This window comes from Garra rufa, unplaced genomic scaffold (assembly GCF_049309525.1).
Source record: "Garra rufa unplaced genomic scaffold, GarRuf1.0 hap1_unplaced_005, whole genome shotgun sequence".
NCBI lineage: Eukaryota > Metazoa > Chordata > Actinopteri > Cypriniformes > Cyprinidae > Garra > Garra rufa.
This window is the reverse complement of record NW_027394280.1, coordinates 741,632-760,512: the sequence shown is the minus strand read 5'-3', so window position 1 is coordinate 760,512 and position 18,881 is coordinate 741,632. Positions and strand designations below refer to the sequence as shown.

Genomic DNA, 18,881 nt, shown 5'->3' with positions numbered 1-18,881 from the left:
CAAAGGGTAACATCTGTGGTTGTCCTCTAAAGAAATTATGCAAGCTCCAATTGGATGAACAGACCACCTAAAAGGAGGGGTAGCTTTTTTTTGTTCCTGAGCACAAAAACACATACACGCTCGCACAAGGGGTCTCTCCATCCCTCTCTTTTTCTCCCTATTTATCTCTCCATCACACACAATTCTCAGTGCGGTGTTTGCTACTCAAGCTCATGGATCAGTGTCTCTAATGCTGGTGAGGCCATCTGGAGATTTTACATAGTGGAAGTTTCTCAGGACGTCACAAAACATTAGGAGAGGACTATTATTACCCTATATACTTACTGTTCTCAATGTTTTTTCCCCTGGTTCTCAGACATCCTCCACTACCCTAGAAACTTTAACACACTGGTTTATTTTGAAACTAGGCTCTAAAGCTTGAGGCAGATGTAATGCCTTGAATAACAGCTTTAATAATAAGGATGCAAATGGTTTGGACACTAAAAAATTCCACAGGCTTACTTCATATCTAATACACATTCATATCTTATCCACATCACATCTTATCCACAAAGGTTATGACAACAGTCAAGAACACAATGAAGGAGGAGTGATTTGGTGGAAAAGAGGAGGTCTTGCTGGATTCTGAGCTAGTAAACAGTGCAAGATTGCGAGTGTGATAATGTGCACACCAAAAAACAAGGAAATTACAAAATCTTTGTGACCTGGTTCTAAATAGCCTCTTTTGTGGCACAATGTCCAGTGATGGAGAAATGTCACAGCAGTGTATATGTATATGTATGTTTGAACATCAATCAATGTACATCATTACAATGTACAGAAAGATAATGTCATTTGAAATATGCATTAGAAAAGAGCGCTTCAGTTAGAAAATAGAATTAACTCATTTTTATGCACTAATGCACACAGCTGTTGTTCAAGTCAAACATGTGTTCTTAAAGGGAAAGCACTCTCTTTAAATAGATTATACTCTTAAGGTTATGTTGATGACCTAATACTTCCCTTCAAGTAACTGCTAAGTGATGCTAATAGTAATCTAAATCTAAATAAAAAATAAATAAGAATTGTGAATATATCAGTCGATCGCTAATATGTGTATTCCTATGTAAAAGACTGTAACTACAGTGGTGGCCAAAATTATTAGAACACTAGTATTTTTACCAGCTAAAAATGGTTTTAAAGTGTCTCACAAAAGTGAGTACACCCCTCACATTTCAGCAACAATTTTAGTACATCTTCTCAAGGGACAATACTATAGAAATTAAACTTGAATATATTTTGTCGCGCCGTTCAGAATCCTTTAACTTTATGCAAATGAAAAGCGACTTTCTGGAGCGACAGCCAATAGGAAAGAAGACGGTTGAGCTCATGTGATCGTTCTCCTCTCAGCTGTAGATAAACATATGCAATAGAAAAAAGTAGGCTCTGCTTCTCATTCATTTTTGTTTGTATGTACGGATTTAATTTATATTTATATTAAATTTAGTCTTTTGCCTCAAATGTATTTAGCGGCAGGAAACTTGATTCGCTGTCAAGGCAACCAATAGTGAAAACGCCCACTAGAAACCTCATTGCCAGCCTCTGGCAACATGCAGTGCCAAAAGTCGCTGCTAGTGTGAATGCAGCTTTAGTCTCATCAGACCATAGGACATGGTTCAAGTAATTAATGCCCTTGGACAGGTTGTCTTCAGCAAACTGTTTGCAGGCTTTCTTGTGAGCCAGCTTCAGGAGAGGCTTCCTTCTGGGATGACGCCCATGCAAACCAACTTGTTGCAGTGTGTGGCGTATGGTCTGAGCACTGACAAGCTGACCTTCTACTTCTGCAACCTTTTAAAGCAATTCTGGCAGCACTCATGCATCTGTTTTTTGAAGCCAGGTTTTGCACCTGACGCACAGAATGAGTACTCAGCTTTGTTAATCGACCCTTGCGGCCTATTCCGAATGGAATCAGTCTCGGAAAATCTATAATATATATATTTTTTAATTTAACTAATTTGTACCATAACCGTGTAATTCTCTAGCCATAAAGGCTAGCTCTCCCGGGTTTTCCGCAACCATGATGCGCGCACATCCTGAATGTTTACAAACCTATAATTGGTCTATATATTTTGCTGTAGTGTGTCAGTAGGAAACAACTGATTTAAAACCATTTTTTAGCTGGTGAAAACACCAGTGTTCTAATCATTTTGGCCACCACTGTATATACTCAATTACTAGAAACTTGCTTGTTTATGAAAAGCAGGATAAGATTGGGTTGTTTTGGGGTTTGACGAATGTTATATTTTGTGGTATATTATTTGGTGAACTGTTCCATTGTTGAACATTTTAAATCGAAAGATGGTTTGGAGTTGACAGTGTTGAGAGAGGGTAAAAATGACAGTTTAATACTGTAGAAAGTTTTACCTGAGTGTGAGTGTGGGAGGAAGTGATGCAGCTGTAAATGAGAGGTGTGTGGGAAGAGGAAAGGAGACACTGATGTGTTATAGAGATGATCAGTTCTGGATCATGTTGAGCTTGGTTTGTTAACTCTCTCTTTCTCTCTCTGTGTGTGGGAAGTTTAACTAAAGGTACAGAAGAACATCTGAGGGAGGTTCAGGCCATTCACCTTCTTAACATCTTGTCATTTTACTCTGTGTGTGTGTGTGCGTGTGTGTGCGTTTGTGTGAAAGAGAGAAAGCTTCTGAGTGTAAGAGGAGAAGGACCATGGGTTTGAGGTTTGGCAGTCAGACAGAAAGTGAAAACTGGGAAACTAGGTTTGCCCTTTTACGGTATCCAGCCTCTGTTCTTCTCCTGACTCAGTGCCTGTGGAAAAAGTCATCTAAAACAAACACAAATTTTTCTTCACTCTTTCTCTGTCTCTCTCATGGATATTTGAAAAGAGTAAAGCTTGTTTTGACCATGCTTATCTCTGAAGAAAAAGATATTTGAATTTTAAGCAGCAGGCTTAAAATGTAAGGCGCCTTTGGTTTCATACTTTAAAAGTAGACTTTATAGTCAGGGTCTTATATACGTCACATGGCAGTTTGTTAAAGGGATAGTTCAACCAAAAAAGAAAACTTAGCATCCATTTTAAATTCCATCCAACAAAATTTTCAGCTATTTTAAGCTAAAGTTCATAAAGATGATGGAAAACATGATGAGCCGACCTATGACAGACCTTTGAGCAGTGGTTTACTGTAATAGACCTTGATTATTCAGAGGACTTGGATTAAACTGCTCAATTAATATAGATTGATAGTTTACCTGGAATGGATTTTAACCTCTCAGATTTCTTTTAAAATATCTTCATTTGTGTGTCAAAGATAAATGAAAGTATTATGGATTTAAAGCAGCATGAGGGTAAGTAAATGATGATAATTTTCTTTTTTGAGTAAACTAACCTTTTAATTAAAGCCTGCTGCTGTCACCTCAGGTAGATCGAAGACAAAAGGAAATATCTCGGCCATTTAAGGAGGTTTGGGGCAACCAGCTGCATCTTATATTAAGTTCCTCTCTGTTACACATGAAAAATGCTGTAACCAGCAAGAGAGAAGTGAAAAGTGTTTTCACTTCAGCTCTCTATGCCCTCTGCAGGAAACCAACACACTAAAAGAAGACAACTGCTAGTGTTTGCTGAAGCATTTCTTGCTTTGAAACGACATTGGACTCCTACAGTATTTCATACTCACTTGGAGGAGTCTGTTAGAATTTGTGTGCCGTTTTCAGCAGGACACATGAAGAAAAAGTGTGTCAGGTAGTCCATAGGGATTATCTGAAAAAGCTCTCCCTGTCTTCCTGTTCCAGTTCAAGTGACTCATAAATCTGGTGGGGTCTCCAGGACCTATATATGGCACTCAATATTGGTGTTAAAGTCTCTTTCTGATCCACTGAGACCAAGAAGTTTGGATTCGGCCATGGTTGTCAAGCACTGTCTGTAACCAGTGCATTTGATTTGAAATGACTGAAATCATAAACATTTACCTTCATAAATCATCATGAAAGCAGTCTTTCAGTTCATGTAGCACTAGATTATGTTTGAAGGATTTGATGTTTATCTGCTTACCCCCAGGGCATCCAAGATGTAGGTGACTTTGTTTCTTCAGTAGAGCACAAACAACGATTTTTAACTCAAACTGTTGCAGTCTGTCAGTCATATAATAGCAGTCAATCGGACCAATGGCTTTGAGAGACAAAAAACATACACAGACAGAACCAAATTAAACCTTGTAGCTCGTAACAGTACATTGAGGTGTTAAGATGCGAAACAATGGATCTGTGCAAGAAACTGAACAGTAATTTATATCATTTTTTACCTCTGATCCACCGCAATGTCCAACTGTCCTGAGTGTGTTTACAACAGCCAGAGCATGAAACAAAGTCACCTACGTCTTGGATGCCCTGGGGGTAAGCAGATAAACATCAACTTTTCATTTTTAGGTGAACCGTCCTTTTGACAAGGAGTGTCAATGTTTATTTGGCCATCCCAGCTAACTAGAAACTGCAACACTGACCTAACCAGTTGCATGGATCTAAGACAAGTCTGCCTGTGTAACTGTCCAATGGCAAACATTGAAGAAACCTGTTCGAAAACAGTCATTTGTCATTTCCGTTTGCTGAAGATGTGGCACATATACCAGTCAAAAGTTTTGAACAGTAAAGTTTTTAGTCTTTCTGCTCACCAACCCTGTCTTTCTTTGATCCAAAGCACAGCAAAAACAGTAAAGTTTTGAAATATTTTTACTATTTAAAATAACTGTTTTCTATTTGAATATATTTTAGAATGCAATTTAGATTCCAAAGCTGAATTTTTTGCATCAATACTCCAGTCACATGATCCTTCAGAAATCATTCTAATATTCTGATTTGCTGCAAAAAATCTATTTATTTATTTATTAGTATAATGTTTGAAACGGCTGAATATTCTTTTTCAGGTTTCTTTGATGAATAGAACATTTAAAAGAACAGCATTTATCTGAAATAGAAATCTTTTGTAACAATATAAATGCCTTTATTGTCACTTTTGATCAATTTAAAGCATCCTTGGTAAATAAAAGTATTAATTTCTATAAATTCTTTTCCCCCAAAAAAATTTATAGTGACTCCAAGATTTTGAATGGTATAGTATATAATGTTACAAAGCTTTTTATTTCAGATAAATGCTGATCTTCGGATGTTTCTATTTATCAAAGAATCCTGAAAAAAAAAAAAACTTAACTGTTTTAAATATTGATAATAATAAAAAATAACATTTCTTGAACAGCAAATCAGCATATTATAATAGTTTCTGAAGGATCATGTGACACTGAAGACTGGAATAATGATGCTGAAAATTCTTAAATACATTTTAAAATAAATGTATTCAAATAGAAATTCCAATAGTAGCAGTTATTTTAAATAGTAAAAATATTTCAGTATTGCAGTATTAATGCTTTTGCTATATGTTCAAATGAATGCAGGCTGAGCAGAAGAGAATTCTTTAAAAAACATTTTAAAAATGTTTTTCAAAATTCTTTAAAATCTAACTGTTCAAAAACTATTCCTTTCTTAAAAGTAATGTAGACTTTGAGTTTGATTTGGTAAAGATCAGATATCACATTGTAGCTGACAGATTTTTTTTAGGTCAAACATTATCATATATGATAGTAGTTGAAAATGTCAGGTTATTTACTAAAGGATTGCATATACTATTTTTAAAAAGCATAGCATAGGTTTAAATGCCTAATGATGATATTTGTCGTTATTTAAAAAGACATCATAGTTTGCAAAAAAGTAGTTTGCGGAAGATACAATCCAGATTCCACCTCTCTGTGTGGTGAGACTCTTGTGAAGGAATCCAAATCAAGCCTAACAGCATAAGAAAACTTGCTAAATCTAAAGAAACCTATTCCAAGTGTTAAGCCCAATTGCTAATTCAGTTTAGATTTGTGCTCTCCTGCTGTGCAAGAAAGTCCTCATGCCCAGCAGTGATCACTTTCTTTTTTTATTAGTGCATAAATAAAACATTTTAGCCATGTTCGCGTAGAGGCTACAAGGCTATTAAATGCAAAATCTCATTAAATAGCATAAGAGGAATTGTCTCGCATGTGGCAGAGAAGCTTCTGTTACTAAACAACCTGCTACGGTTCCTGTAAAAAAGGTCTATTGTCCATTGTTGGCTTTAAGAAGGTACAAAAGGTGCTCATTTTAGTCCGAAGTCAATTTTAGAAGTCAGTATTGCCATGGAACATAGAAACAAAAGAACAGGTATGATAACATTGACTGACTTGCTATCAATAATAATGTTGATGATGATGATGATAAGAATTTGTTCCAAACAAATTTGAAATATATTAATTTTAAGTTAAATCTAGGATTTTAAGTCAAGAATTTTACATTTTGATGCCTCACGACTTTCATAACGTTTTTTTTTTGTCACAGCTTTTGCAGAAGCTGCAGAAAAGGGTCATTGTGGTTGTGTCAATAGCAAGTGAAAGTTTGCAGCCCACTTGCTTTATTAATCTCCCACAGCAGGTCTTGTATTTTATTTTATTTTTTTGTGTTTTAGCAGCAGTGAAAGACCAATCCCACAGAGAGTGACAATACCATAAAACGTCATCTCCATGGAGACAACCAGCTGAGCAGAATTTATGACATTTTCTGTCGTATTTCTGTCAGTTGTCTGAATAATTTTTGATGGTTAACCTAAGACCATTAAAAGATGATTCGTAAAGATAGATAGTACTTATTACCCACTGTTTTCTCACAGGAAGTATAGTGAGAAGATGAATTAAGGAGGGGAATCTCTCTCCTCCACAATGTTCTGATGTGAAAAAGACACAGACACGTGCTTGCAGCTCAACATGCAGTCAACAAGCTGCCACAACATACTGCATCCAAACACACACACACACACACACCATTCACATACTGCCCTGTTATCACTGCTGTTTTTGCAGTCTGTGGTTGAGACATTTGTGTGAGAATTCTCACAACAATTTTATTTATATAAATTATATTTCCAGTAGGCTATAACTTTTTTCTTTTTCTTTTTTTTTATACTTGGTAAGTTCCCCTAAAACTTTATTTATTTCCATGTCTACGTAAAATAAATCCCAGATATAAAATGTACTCTCAGACCTTTGGACCACACTATGTGAATTTCTAAACAGTGCATTTGTTGAGATTAGGTGTGTGTGTGTGTGTGTGTGTGTGTGTGTGTGTGTGTGTGTGTGTGTGTGTGTGTGTGTGTGTGTGTGTGTGTGTGTGTGTGTGTGTGTGTGTGTGTGTGTGTGTGTGTGTGTGTGTGTGTGTGTGTGTGTGTGTGTGTGTGTGTTGGATTTAACATCAGTTCCTCTTGTTCATGTTTGACTCATACAGTATGATGTGGGCAGGGTGGGCATGCAAGGTTCTGTTCATCAACCATGTCTGTTAACGTTATGAAGTTATCTATATGCCTACTAGAGGCACAAATGATTCATAGAAGGTATTTCAAGTGCTTGAAAAATCTAGATGGGTAAATATATGTAGAGAATAGGAACTCTCTTTATCACATGTGGGCGGGCAGCCCTTTCTTTCTGACATAGTAGTTTTGAAGGTATACAAATTTTGCTTATTTAGGGATATAAAATAATCATAGAAGCGAGTGGAGGAGGTGTATTAGACAGGCTTCTTCAGAGCAGTGCCATCTGGTTCACTGGTTTTATCTGTTATGAATGTCTCTGCCATACTTTGCCTTCTCAATAAATCTCACAGTTGAATTTATTTCTTGTATTTAATAGGGGTGAGAGAGAAAAAATCAATACACCTAACTATCGCAATTCTTTTTAAAATGATTTAAAAATCCATTGGTTTTCCTCAGAATTTATTTATATTTAATTATTTAACTTTTTCCTAAAAGGTGGTAGGAAAAAGTTGTTGCACTTTAAGCAGCAACGCGCAGACGAAAGCATTCAGAGCCATCTGCTCTCTCAGGGCTCTAGACGTTTTGAGACAATTTTTTCTGCCGATGGGACTAATTTTTGTGAGTGGTCGCACTGGTGTGACCACTGCGTTGTTCAACTCATAAGTTGCATATGAGAAACATCTAATGACAAACTAAACTAAACTGCGCTACGTTTTAGCTGCACAGTGCGGGTCGTTTGTCAGCTCAGACTGCAAAGCAAACAAACTTGTCCGAGCTCAAAACAGCTTAGGTGCGGTCACGCTGCACTTTTCGTTCCATTGACTTTCATTCATACGCATGCTAATGCGTCAGACCGGAAAGTTTTTGTATTTCGCTGCGTTCCAAAGTTCAAGCTTAGTAAACTCTGACCTGCGAATTCGCATCACATGACACCAAGTGACCAACAGGAGATCGATACATCACAGCATGACCTCTAACTGAATGAAAAGAACCAAGTTGTATTGTCCCATCCCTAGCATTTAACAACCCCAGAAGCAGAGCAAAGGATATTGCTAATATTGAATTTTTCAAATAGTGGAATTTTTCAAAAGTTAAATAGTTGAAAGGAAGCAACCGATTGTTTCTATTTCAATTCTGGAAGCTGCGATTGTACTCTAAAACCATCCAGTGGTGCCTGTAGGAAAAAGTGGTCTTGTGAAGTTCAGTTGTTTGTCAAACACTACTTTAATGTTCCTGCGTTTTCACCATTTCTGAAAAAAAGTATTTCTCTTTCTTTCTCTCGCTCTCAGATAACAGAGGCGGAAACGGCCACACAGGAGTGTGTCTGGCTGTGTGTGGGTTTCCACCACTCCTGTTACTTCAACACACACACACACACACACACAAACATCCTGCCAAAATGTCACGGAGGGAACGGCCGTGGTCGGTGTACAGGTCGAACACTTTCGAGCTGTCCTCAGAGATGCTTGGACTAGCATTGGAAGGTATACAGTAGTACTTCTCAGTTTGTCTTTTGATATAATCTTGTATTTGATTTTACTTTTACATTACATTAAGTCAGAATTATATAAGCTCTTTCTCCTCTTTCTAGGAAACAGTCAAGATCCAGATGAGCCAGTACTAGAGTTCAGTCTAGGTCTGTCTTGATTTTTTTTCCAACCATCCCATCCTCAAAATTGTTCTAAAGCAACAGAAATGGCACCACAAATGAGCACTTTTCCATTAGCAGTCATCACTACTGGAGATCTAATGGTTCAGCTGGCTAACAGATCTGATCATAGACTGTACTGTAAATGGCGCTGAACAGTAGTATAAATATTTCTTTGAGTGTCCTACTGTATGCTTAAGTGAAGTTAACCACTAAAGCAGCTGCGTTTGTATTAAGTGACTGCCTCTATCTCTCATAAGTTGTAAATAAAGTGGTTTAACAGTGGAGGTCTGATTATATCACTAAGAACCGGCTGGTCTTTACAAATAACACTTGAGGTGCACTGTAGCTCATTCATATATACAATGCTTCTTGTGGAAAATCTTCACACTGTCGTGACCCTGAATGTAAATGTATATGTGCTTGTGTGTGATTGTATAGTCTGCAGCGAGCTAACCACGCCGTCTCTGGACCGCAAACCCAACAGTTTTGTTGCTGTGAGCTGTACCACACCTCCTCAGGCTTTCTGGACCAAACATGCACAGACAGAAATCATTGAGGTGAGCGATTCAGATTCTGTAAATTGATTCATTTGGGCATATTAATGTTATAGCTATTTCACCTTTTAAAGGGATAGTTCACCCAAAAAAGAAAATTCTGTCATTAATTACTCCCCTTCATATCATTCCAAACCTGTAAGACCTTTGTCATCTTCAGAACACAATTTAAGGTTGTTGTTTTTTTTTTTATCAAATCCAAGAGCTTTCTGACCCTGCATAGACAGCACTACATTCAAGGCCCAGAAAGGTAGTAAGGACATAATTAAAATAGTATGTGACATCAGTGGTTCAACCTTAACTTTATGAAGCTACGAGAATACTTTTTGTTCGCAAAGAAAACAAAAATAATGACTTTATTCAACAATTTTGTCTCCTCCATGTCAGTTTCCACCGCATATTTACAAGAGTACCACTGTGTACTCAGACACTGGCGTTCTCGGCGCTGTCAAAATAAAAGTCCCATTTATGACACATCAGCCAACAAAAAAACGTATTGCCAGATTCAGATAATTACAATTTTTCAAATATCGGCCGAAAAATTTGTTTTCAGTGTCGCACAATTCATCTGAGATCATTTTAATATGCTGATGTTGCAGTTTTGCTGCGTAGTATTTTCCTGGAAACTGTACTAATTTTTTTCAGGATTTTAAAGCAATAGGATTTGTTGAAAAAGAAATCAAATAGTTAATTTAGTTCATGTATCTATGTTTTTGTAATCCTGTTTTTATGAGCATTTTGGAGTGTCATATCAGAAGCAAGTGACGGAAACACCAAATTTCGGGGAATTAAGTCCTTAATGCGCAAAAAAGTTTTTACACTCACTTGAGGTAGTTTGACTTGTGCAAAAAAAAGTAAATGTAAATAATAGGAGATAAAACACATTTGCCAAATAAATTCACAAGTAATTTAATATACACTACCAGTCAAAAGTTGACTATTTAAAAAAAAAATTGAAATAAATATTTTATTTAGTAAGGATGCTTTAAATTGATCAAAAAAGATAAAGAGACATTTATATTGTTACAAAAAGATTTTTATTTCAGACAAATGCTTTTCTGAACTTTCTATTCATCAAAGAAACCTGAAAATTTCTACTCAGCTGTTTTCAACATATTATTATTATTATTATTATTATTAATACGTTTTTTGAGCAGCAAATCATAATATTAGAATGATTTCTGAATTATCTCTGAAGGACCATGTGACTGGAGTAACGATGCTAAAAACTCTATGAAAGCTATGAGAGCTATGAAATCACAGGAATAAATAACATTTTAAAATATATTCAAATAGAAAACAGTTTCAGTGCCTTGCGAAATTATTCATACCCCTTCATTTTTTTCACATTTTATGTTGCTGCCTTGTGTTAAACTACTTTAAATTACTTTTTCCCCACATAAATCTACACTCCCTACTCCATAATGGCAAAGAAAAAAATAGGTTTTTAACATTTGTGCAAATTTATTAAAAATAAAAAAACTGAAAAGATCCCGTTGCATAAGTATTCATACCCTTTTCTGGGACACTCGAAATTTAGCTCAGGAGCATTCATATTGCTTCTAGATGTTACTACACTTCGAGTGGAGTTAAACTGTGGCAAATTCATTTGAATGAGTATGATTTAGAAAGGCACACACCTCTCAGAAAAGGTCTAACAGTTGAAAATGCATATCAGAGCAAAAAAAAGTCCTGAGGTCAAGATAACTGCCTGTAGAGCTCAGTGACAGACTTGCGTTAAGGCAATGATCTAGGGAAGAGTTCAGAAAAAAATCTGCTGCATTGAAGGTTCACAGAAGCATTATCCATAATGGAAGACGATTGGAACAACTAGGACTCTAATGTCTGCCAGCCCCCATCCAAGCTGACAGAGCTTGAGAGGTGAAAAGGTGAGGCAAAGAATGGCAGATAATTGCCAAATGCAGATGTGCAAAGCTTGTCACATCATACCCAAAAAGACTTGAGGCTGTGAAGGTGCTTCAACTATGTATGGAGTTAAGGGTATGAATACTTATGCAATGTACTTATTTCAGTGTTTTATTTTTAATATGGTTTATAAAAAATTTTATTATTCAAATCTGGTTTTTGCTTTGTCATTATTATGGTGTATGGAGTGTAAATTGATGTGGGGAAAAACTAATTTAAAGCAGTTTAACATAATGCTGCAACAAAACAAAATGTGACAAAAATGAAGGGGTATGAATACTTTTGCAAGACACTGTATTTTAAATAGTAAAAAATATTTCACTGTACAATTTTACTGTACTTTGGATCAAATAAATGCAGGTTTGGTGAGCGGATGAGACTTATTTAAAAAACATTCAAACTTATACCGTTCAAAAACTTTTGACCGGTAGTGTATATATTCAGTGGCGTCTCCTACTTTTCTTAGTGATATTTGGTGGCAGTTTATAAGGAAGTGATGATTTTGCTCTTTTTGACTTCTATTCCAGTTTTGCGCATAGGTTAAATTCACAACTTTGGACAAAAAACATACTGTAGCTTCTGATTCAGATGGTAAATCTTGTGTTTGTGAGCCTTTTTAAATAATTCATTAAAAGTCAATTGAAGTACACAATAAAAAGACGCATTTGTTTTATTTGTTTGTTTGTTTGTTTTTCTTATTTTATGGTACTCTGCCTAATGTTCAGAGGAAATCTGGCATATAGATTGGTCGTTGGTTTTTAAGAATCATTATCAAGATTGTTCAAATGAAGGTTACAGTTAAAGGAACACTCCGCTTTTTTTGGAAATAGGCTCATTCTCCAACTCCCCACGAGTTAATAAGTTAAGTTTTACCGTTTTGAAATCCATTCAGCTGTTCTCCTGTTCTGGCGATATCACTTTTAGCATAGATCATTGAATCCTATTAGACCAATAGCATCGCGTTCAAAAATGACCAACGAGTTTCAGTATTTGTCGTATTTAAAACTTGACTCTTCTACAGTCATATCGTGTACTAAGACCAGCGGAAAATGTAAAGATGCGATTTTCTAGGCCGATAAGATTAGGAACTACACTCCCATTCCGGCTTAATAGTCAAGGAAGTTTGCTTCAGTAATATGGACGCAGCAGGCGCAGTAATATCACGCAGCGCCTGAATTTAGTTCCCAGCTAGGTTAGCATTTGCACATTTGCTGCGTGATATTACTGCGCCTGCTTTGTCCATATTACAGCAGGAAACTTCCTTGACTATTACGCCGGAATGGAAGTGTAGTTCCTAACCTTATCGGCCTAGAAAATCGCAGCTTTACATTTTCCGCCGGTCTTAGTACACGATATAACTACAGAAGTGTCAAGTTTTAAATGGGACAAATATCAAAACTCGTTGGTCGTTTTTGAACGCGATGCTATTGGTCTAATAGGATTCAATGATCTATGCTAAGCTATGCTAAAAGTGATATCGCCAGAACAGGAGAACGGCTGAATGGATTTCAAAACGGTAAAACTCAACTTATTAATTCAGGGGGAGTTGGAGAATGAACCTAGTTCCATAAAAAGTGGAGTGTTCCTTTAATCACAAAATCTATATTTTTGCCCAGCTCTAGCATTGACCATTTGTGGTCAAGTTTTTTCTAGAACAATGCGGACTGATATGGATGACTAATTGAAACAAATGGTTTGACCTTTGTTTTACAGGGTACGAATAATCCCATGTTCCTCAGCAGTGTGGCTTTCTTCCAAGACTCCCACATTAACCAGCACACACAGGTCAAGCTGTCCGTGTACGATGTAAAAGATCGCTCACAAGGAACGGTGAGATGCATACCGCGCACAACAAATGAGAAGCACAGCTCTGATTCTGCTACTCTTTCTTAATCTTTTCGTCCTTTTATTTTATTTTTCTTGCTTTCTAGATGTACCTTCTTGGCTCAGCGATGTTCCCAGTGAAGGATCTTCTGCTGGAAAAGAACCACAGACTAAACTTACCTCTCAGGTGATCCAGCCACCTTTGTTTGAAATCACAACAGTTTGAGCAGTCTCCTAGTAGAGGTTTATTGCTGAAAAGGACGCAGGCATATGCATATATTGACATCTGTTATCATTTTCCTCAGGTCAGCAGAAAACAAGCATGTGGGTAGTGTTACAGTCATTGCCTGGCAGCTAGAGGAGAAGAGAGATCAGCATACACCAATCAAACAACTACAAGAGACCATCAATGGCAGGGTAAGCCTTCCTATGTGCCAGTGACCCAACTAACGGCATGTTTGTTCACTACTTTTTACTCATTCTGACATGTTTTTGGTCTTTCGTGTGCCATTGCTGCAGACTGTTCTCCCCGTGGATGAGAGTCTGACAGAATCTGTGGGAGTCCGTGCGAAATACGCCTCTCTGTGGAAAGACTCCTTTCTACGATCCGGTAAGAATGTCAGCCTCTAGAGGAATGGCTTATTTTTCACACCCTAAAACTTATTCATTGCGATGGAAATGTAGTTTATGGCCGAATGTGTGGGGCATATAACTGTTTCATTGATTTCAAGAGCAAAGATAAATGTTTTTTGGACAAAATCCTCTAAACACTTCATTTTGGCTTCAGTTAGGACCCCAGGCTTCACAGGAAGTATTTAGAAGCATTAGAAGTGCTCTTTGCTTTGAAAAAGCATCTGTTTGTTCTTTGTTCTGTTGTTCTGTGACTGTGGACTTTCGATCAGTGTATTTTTGTCCTGCCTGAAAACACCATCTCCATATGATGAGCTCTCAAATGGTTGGGACTCACAAATGTCTAATAATTAAAAATTAGGCACAATATGACGCGACAGTTAAAAAAGTATACATGTATTTGCGTAACATAACAAAATATCTAAACTAAGGGCATTTTCACTATTTATAGCAGACTTCTTAATCAAAACATTTGGCAAAAGTTTTTGTAAAAACAGGTATATTGTAAAAAATATTAAAAAATAAGTGGGTTCTATTTTAATATATTTCAAAATTGTATTTATTCCTTTGATGACAAATCTGAAATTTTGGTAACTATTGCTCCAGTCTTTAATGTTAAACATTTATTGTTTAAAATAAATGTTTAATATTTTATAAATTCATTCATTCATTCATTCATTCATTTTTGGAATTTTTGATCAGTTGTATCCATTCTTATTAAATAAAAGGCTTTTTTCTAAAATAATAAACATATATCCCAAACTTTTGAACAGTTGTAAACAAAATATTCAGATATACGCTACCAGTCAAAAGTTTTTGAACAGTAAAATTTATGCTTTTTTAAAGAATGCTCTTCTGCTCACCTGATTCAAAAAAATATTTAATTTAATTTATTTCTGTGATCAAAGCTAAATTTTAAGCTTTATTTATCCTGTTTTCAGTGTCACATGATCCTCCAGAAATCATTCTAATATGCTGATTTGCTGTTCAATAATTTTGTTTATTATTATTATTATTATCAATATTTAAAACGGTTGAATACTTTATACACTATACACTATATCATTCATTATACCTTTTGTTTTTGTTAAAGAAATTATAGAAATAAATACTTTTGTTTAGCACAGATGCTTCAAATTGATCAAAAGTGATGGTAAACACGTTTATAATTTTACAAAAGATTTTTAATTCATGCTGTTCATTTGAACTTTCTACTCGTCAAAGAAACTTCAGAAAAATAATACTCAACATCATAATAATATGTTTTTTGAGCAGTAAATCAGAATATTAGAATGATTTCTGATGGATCACGTGACTAGAGTAAGGATGCTAAAAATTCAGTTTTGAAAGCACAGAAATAAATTGCCTAGAAAACAGTTTTTTTCTAATAATAAAAATATTTCAACATTTTACTGTTTTTGTTGTACTTTGGATAAAATAAATGCAGGCTTGATGAGCAGAACAGACATGAAAGAAAACTATTTTTATTTAATTTACACCTTTTTGTAGTAGTTTGAAAAGCAGCAACATTGCAGAAAATTTTCAGATCAGTGACATCTGTGCTCCCTCGGTTCTGAAAAGCACCAGCCACCGCTTGGAACATGCTGCTTAATGTCTCTTTGGAAAATATCGACAGAAACATTGCTGATACTAAGAATAACTAATGATAATTATGTTTTATTGTTGTCATAGTGCTTTTCCCAAGCTCAGTGGCACTTAGTTCCATTTTTATTGACAGAAGTGAAATCCAGGACCAGGTCATAATATCCTAAATGCACGCATATACAGTTTTAATGCTGCAGTCTGGCACAATTGATTTATCTTAATGGTTTAATTCTATTTCTGTGTCTTAGTGTTTGGTGGCACCATGTCGCGCATGTACCGTTTTCCAACCACTGATGGGAACCATTTACGGATCCTGGAACAAATGGCTGAGAGCGTCCTGTCACTTAACATCCCACGACAGTTTGTCAAACTCTTACTGGAAGAGGATTCCTCCAGGTATTTATCATAATCTCAGACAAGCACACAGTTGCATGCACACTATGACCATTTTAATTGCAAGAATACATTCAAGCCTGAAATTATTCATACCCCTGGCAAATTCTGACCTAAAGTTACTTTTATTCAACCAGCAAGTTTGTTTGCTTTTTGACTGGAAATGACACAGGCTTCTCCCAAAAGATAATAAGACGATTGTGGAAAAAATAATATTTCTCAGCTTTTATTTACATTTGAACAAAAAGTGGCATGTCCAAAATTATTCATACCCTTTGCAAACCGTCACATTCTATGGTCTAAGTTCTATACCATTCAAAATAGTCCAAGCTGTTCTAAAGCATCATAATTACTCTGATTAATTGGGAACAGCTGTTTTAATCAACTCAACAGGTGAAAAACAGAAGCTCTCTGCTGTTGGTTTTTGGACAGTCATGGCTAAGACAAAGGAGCTCACTGAGGACCTGCGGCTGCGCATTGTGGCTGCTCACAAGACAGGAAAGGGCTATAAGACCATATCTAATTGTTTTAAAGTTCCAGTAGCTACAGTGCAAAAGTATTATTAAAAAATACAAGATGTTCCGCACTATGAAAAATCTCAGAGCACATGGTGGAAGCCAAAAGTGACACCTGTTCTGGCCAGGAAGATAGTGAGAGAGGTAAAAAAAGAATCAAAGGATCACCACCAAGGCCATCCTGATGAATCTGGGCTCTGCTGGAGGCAACATCTCAAGGCAGACAGTCCAACAGACACTGCTCACCGCTGGGTTCCATGGACGCAGACCAAGGAGGACACCACTTCTCCAGATAAGGCACACAAAAGCCTGCTTGGCCTTTGCAAATGCTCATCTGGACAAAGAAGAAGACTTCTGGTCTTCTGTTTTATGGTCAGATGAAACAAAAATTGAATTGTTTGGCCACAATGACGTAGCCTTCATTTGGCTTAAAAATGAGAAGCCTTCAACCCTAAGAACACCATCCCCACTGTCAAACATGGTGGTGGGAACCTAATGTTTCGGGGGTGTTTTTTCAGCCGGTGGACCAGGGAACCTAACTACAGTAAACGGCACCATGAATAAGGAGCAATACATCAAAATTCTCAACAACAACGTCAGGCAGTCTGCAGAGAAACTTGGCCTTGGACTCCAGTGGACATTTCAGCATGACAACGACCCAAAACACACAGCAAAAGTGGTGAAGAAATGGTTAGCAGACAAAAACATTAACATTTTGCAGTGGCCCAGCCAAAGTCCTGACTTAAATCCAATTGAGAATCTGTGGAGGGAGCTAAAGATCAGGGTGATGGCAAGGAGACCCCCCCAACCTGAAAGAGTTGGAGCTCATCGCTAAAGATGAATGGGCAAAAATACCAGTGGAGACATGCAAAAAGCTGGTCAACAATTATAGGACGTATTTGATTGCTATAATAGCCAATAAAAGCTTTTCTAATGATTATTGAGAAGGGTATGAATAATTTTGGACATGCCACTTTTTGTTCAAATGTAAATAAAAGATGAGTAATATTTTTTCCACAATGATGCCTCTTGTACATCGTCTTATTATCTTCTGGGAGGTGCCTGTGTCATTTCTAATAAAAAAAAAAACTTGCTGGTTAAATAAAAGTAACTTTAAGTCAGAATTTGCCAGGGGTGTGAATAATTTCAGGCTTGACTGTATATAAAAGGGCACTCCTTTACATGATCGCGTGTTTTGATGTTCGTAGAGTATCTGAGCTGGAGGAGTTGGGGGAATTATCACCGTGTTGGGAGAATCTCAGACGGCAAATTGTGACGCAGTACCAGAGCATCCTTCAGACCTATCAGGATACACTCACAGACCTGCAGGACTACAAAGGTCAGTCTGCATTTGGAGGTTGCGAGAGGTGTTCCTGTGGTGTTGCACGTTTTACTTCAGACCTTTCAGATGTTCAGTACTTTATCACAAACACATGATCATACAGTGGGGTCCAATGATTTGAATTAAACTAGCATTTAAACATTAAAAAAAGTTATTCTTTGCTATTTCTAGTTCACTAATCAAATAATTCTTAAATTATAACATGAAATCAAATGACAAATCATGACAAAGTTTGATAATTTATGGCTTTTTTTATTTGCATGTCAAATATGATAACATGAGTAGGCTTTGTAGGGTTAAACTTGCAAAAAACGCTTTCAGATGACCCAGAATTCTATGAAAGATTCTCCAGTGACCTGAAAGACTAAGAATAGTAGACATGCCTGCTCTGTTTGAATGATAAAGGGGTATCAAGAGACTTCTTTCTCTCTCTCTCTCTCTCTCTCTCTCTCTCTCTCTCTCTCTGTTTTACAGGTCCATCATTTAAAGCCAGTAATCTGAAAGCAGAGAGGAAATTGGAATTTATGCCTACCAACCTCCATGTGCAGAGAATGAGGGTTCAGGATGAGTCTGGCTGTGGTTAGATAGCTTTCATTCATTCTGTGTGCTTATTTCATTAGTCATCCTGTTCCCCTTTTCTTTATTTCCCTTCACTTGAAAGGGTTTTGTCACTGCACTGTATTCTTGTTGGGCACTTTGGTGTATGTGCTTTTACTGAGTCAGTCCCAGCAGGCAGTAGGTGGTGTTATTCAGAGCACTTAGCACATGTAAATAGTCTCTCATACAGAAGTTTTGATGCACTCGACACAAACACACACTTAGAAGATCACTGATGTTCTTTTAGTTTTGATCCCCCAGTTGAGCAATTACACTTCAAAAGTATAGTGCTACTTGGAGACATTAGGATTATATCTGTCCCAAGTAACTGAGTAAAGCTGAAAAATATCATAATAATCAATATTACTCATTGCAGAGTAGCTTATGGAAGCCTATGACTTTATATCTCACACTTGTTTCGTTATATCTAAGAATGCGACTTCTCGCAACTTTTTTCATATAGCTGCAACTTTGTCTCCTAATT

At 36.6% G+C, this 18,881-nt stretch overlaps 1 protein-coding gene across 1 annotated transcript in view; it reads left to right on the top strand.

Moving 5' to 3' along the window:
* The first annotated feature begins 8,759 nt into the window (after positions 1 to 8,759).
* The window catches only part of LOC141312747 (inositol polyphosphate-4-phosphatase type I A-like), a 46,288-nt gene continuing 36,166 nt past the window's right edge, over positions 8,760 to 18,881 (top strand). Inside the window, exons 1-10 of the mRNA XM_073832623.1 lie at positions 8,760 to 8,844; positions 8,952 to 8,996; positions 9,450 to 9,568; positions 13,205 to 13,321; positions 13,423 to 13,502; positions 13,621 to 13,732; positions 13,835 to 13,925; positions 15,799 to 15,946; positions 17,667 to 17,797; positions 18,275 to 18,379. Of these exons, the coding sequence (XP_073688724.1) occupies positions 8,760 to 8,844; positions 8,952 to 8,996; positions 9,450 to 9,568; positions 13,205 to 13,321; positions 13,423 to 13,502; positions 13,621 to 13,732; positions 13,835 to 13,925; positions 15,799 to 15,946; positions 17,667 to 17,797; positions 18,275 to 18,379 (1,033 nt within the window). The remainder of the gene's footprint in view (positions 8,845 to 8,951; positions 8,997 to 9,449; positions 9,569 to 13,204; positions 13,322 to 13,422; positions 13,503 to 13,620; positions 13,733 to 13,834; positions 13,926 to 15,798; positions 15,947 to 17,666; positions 17,798 to 18,274; positions 18,380 to 18,881) is intronic.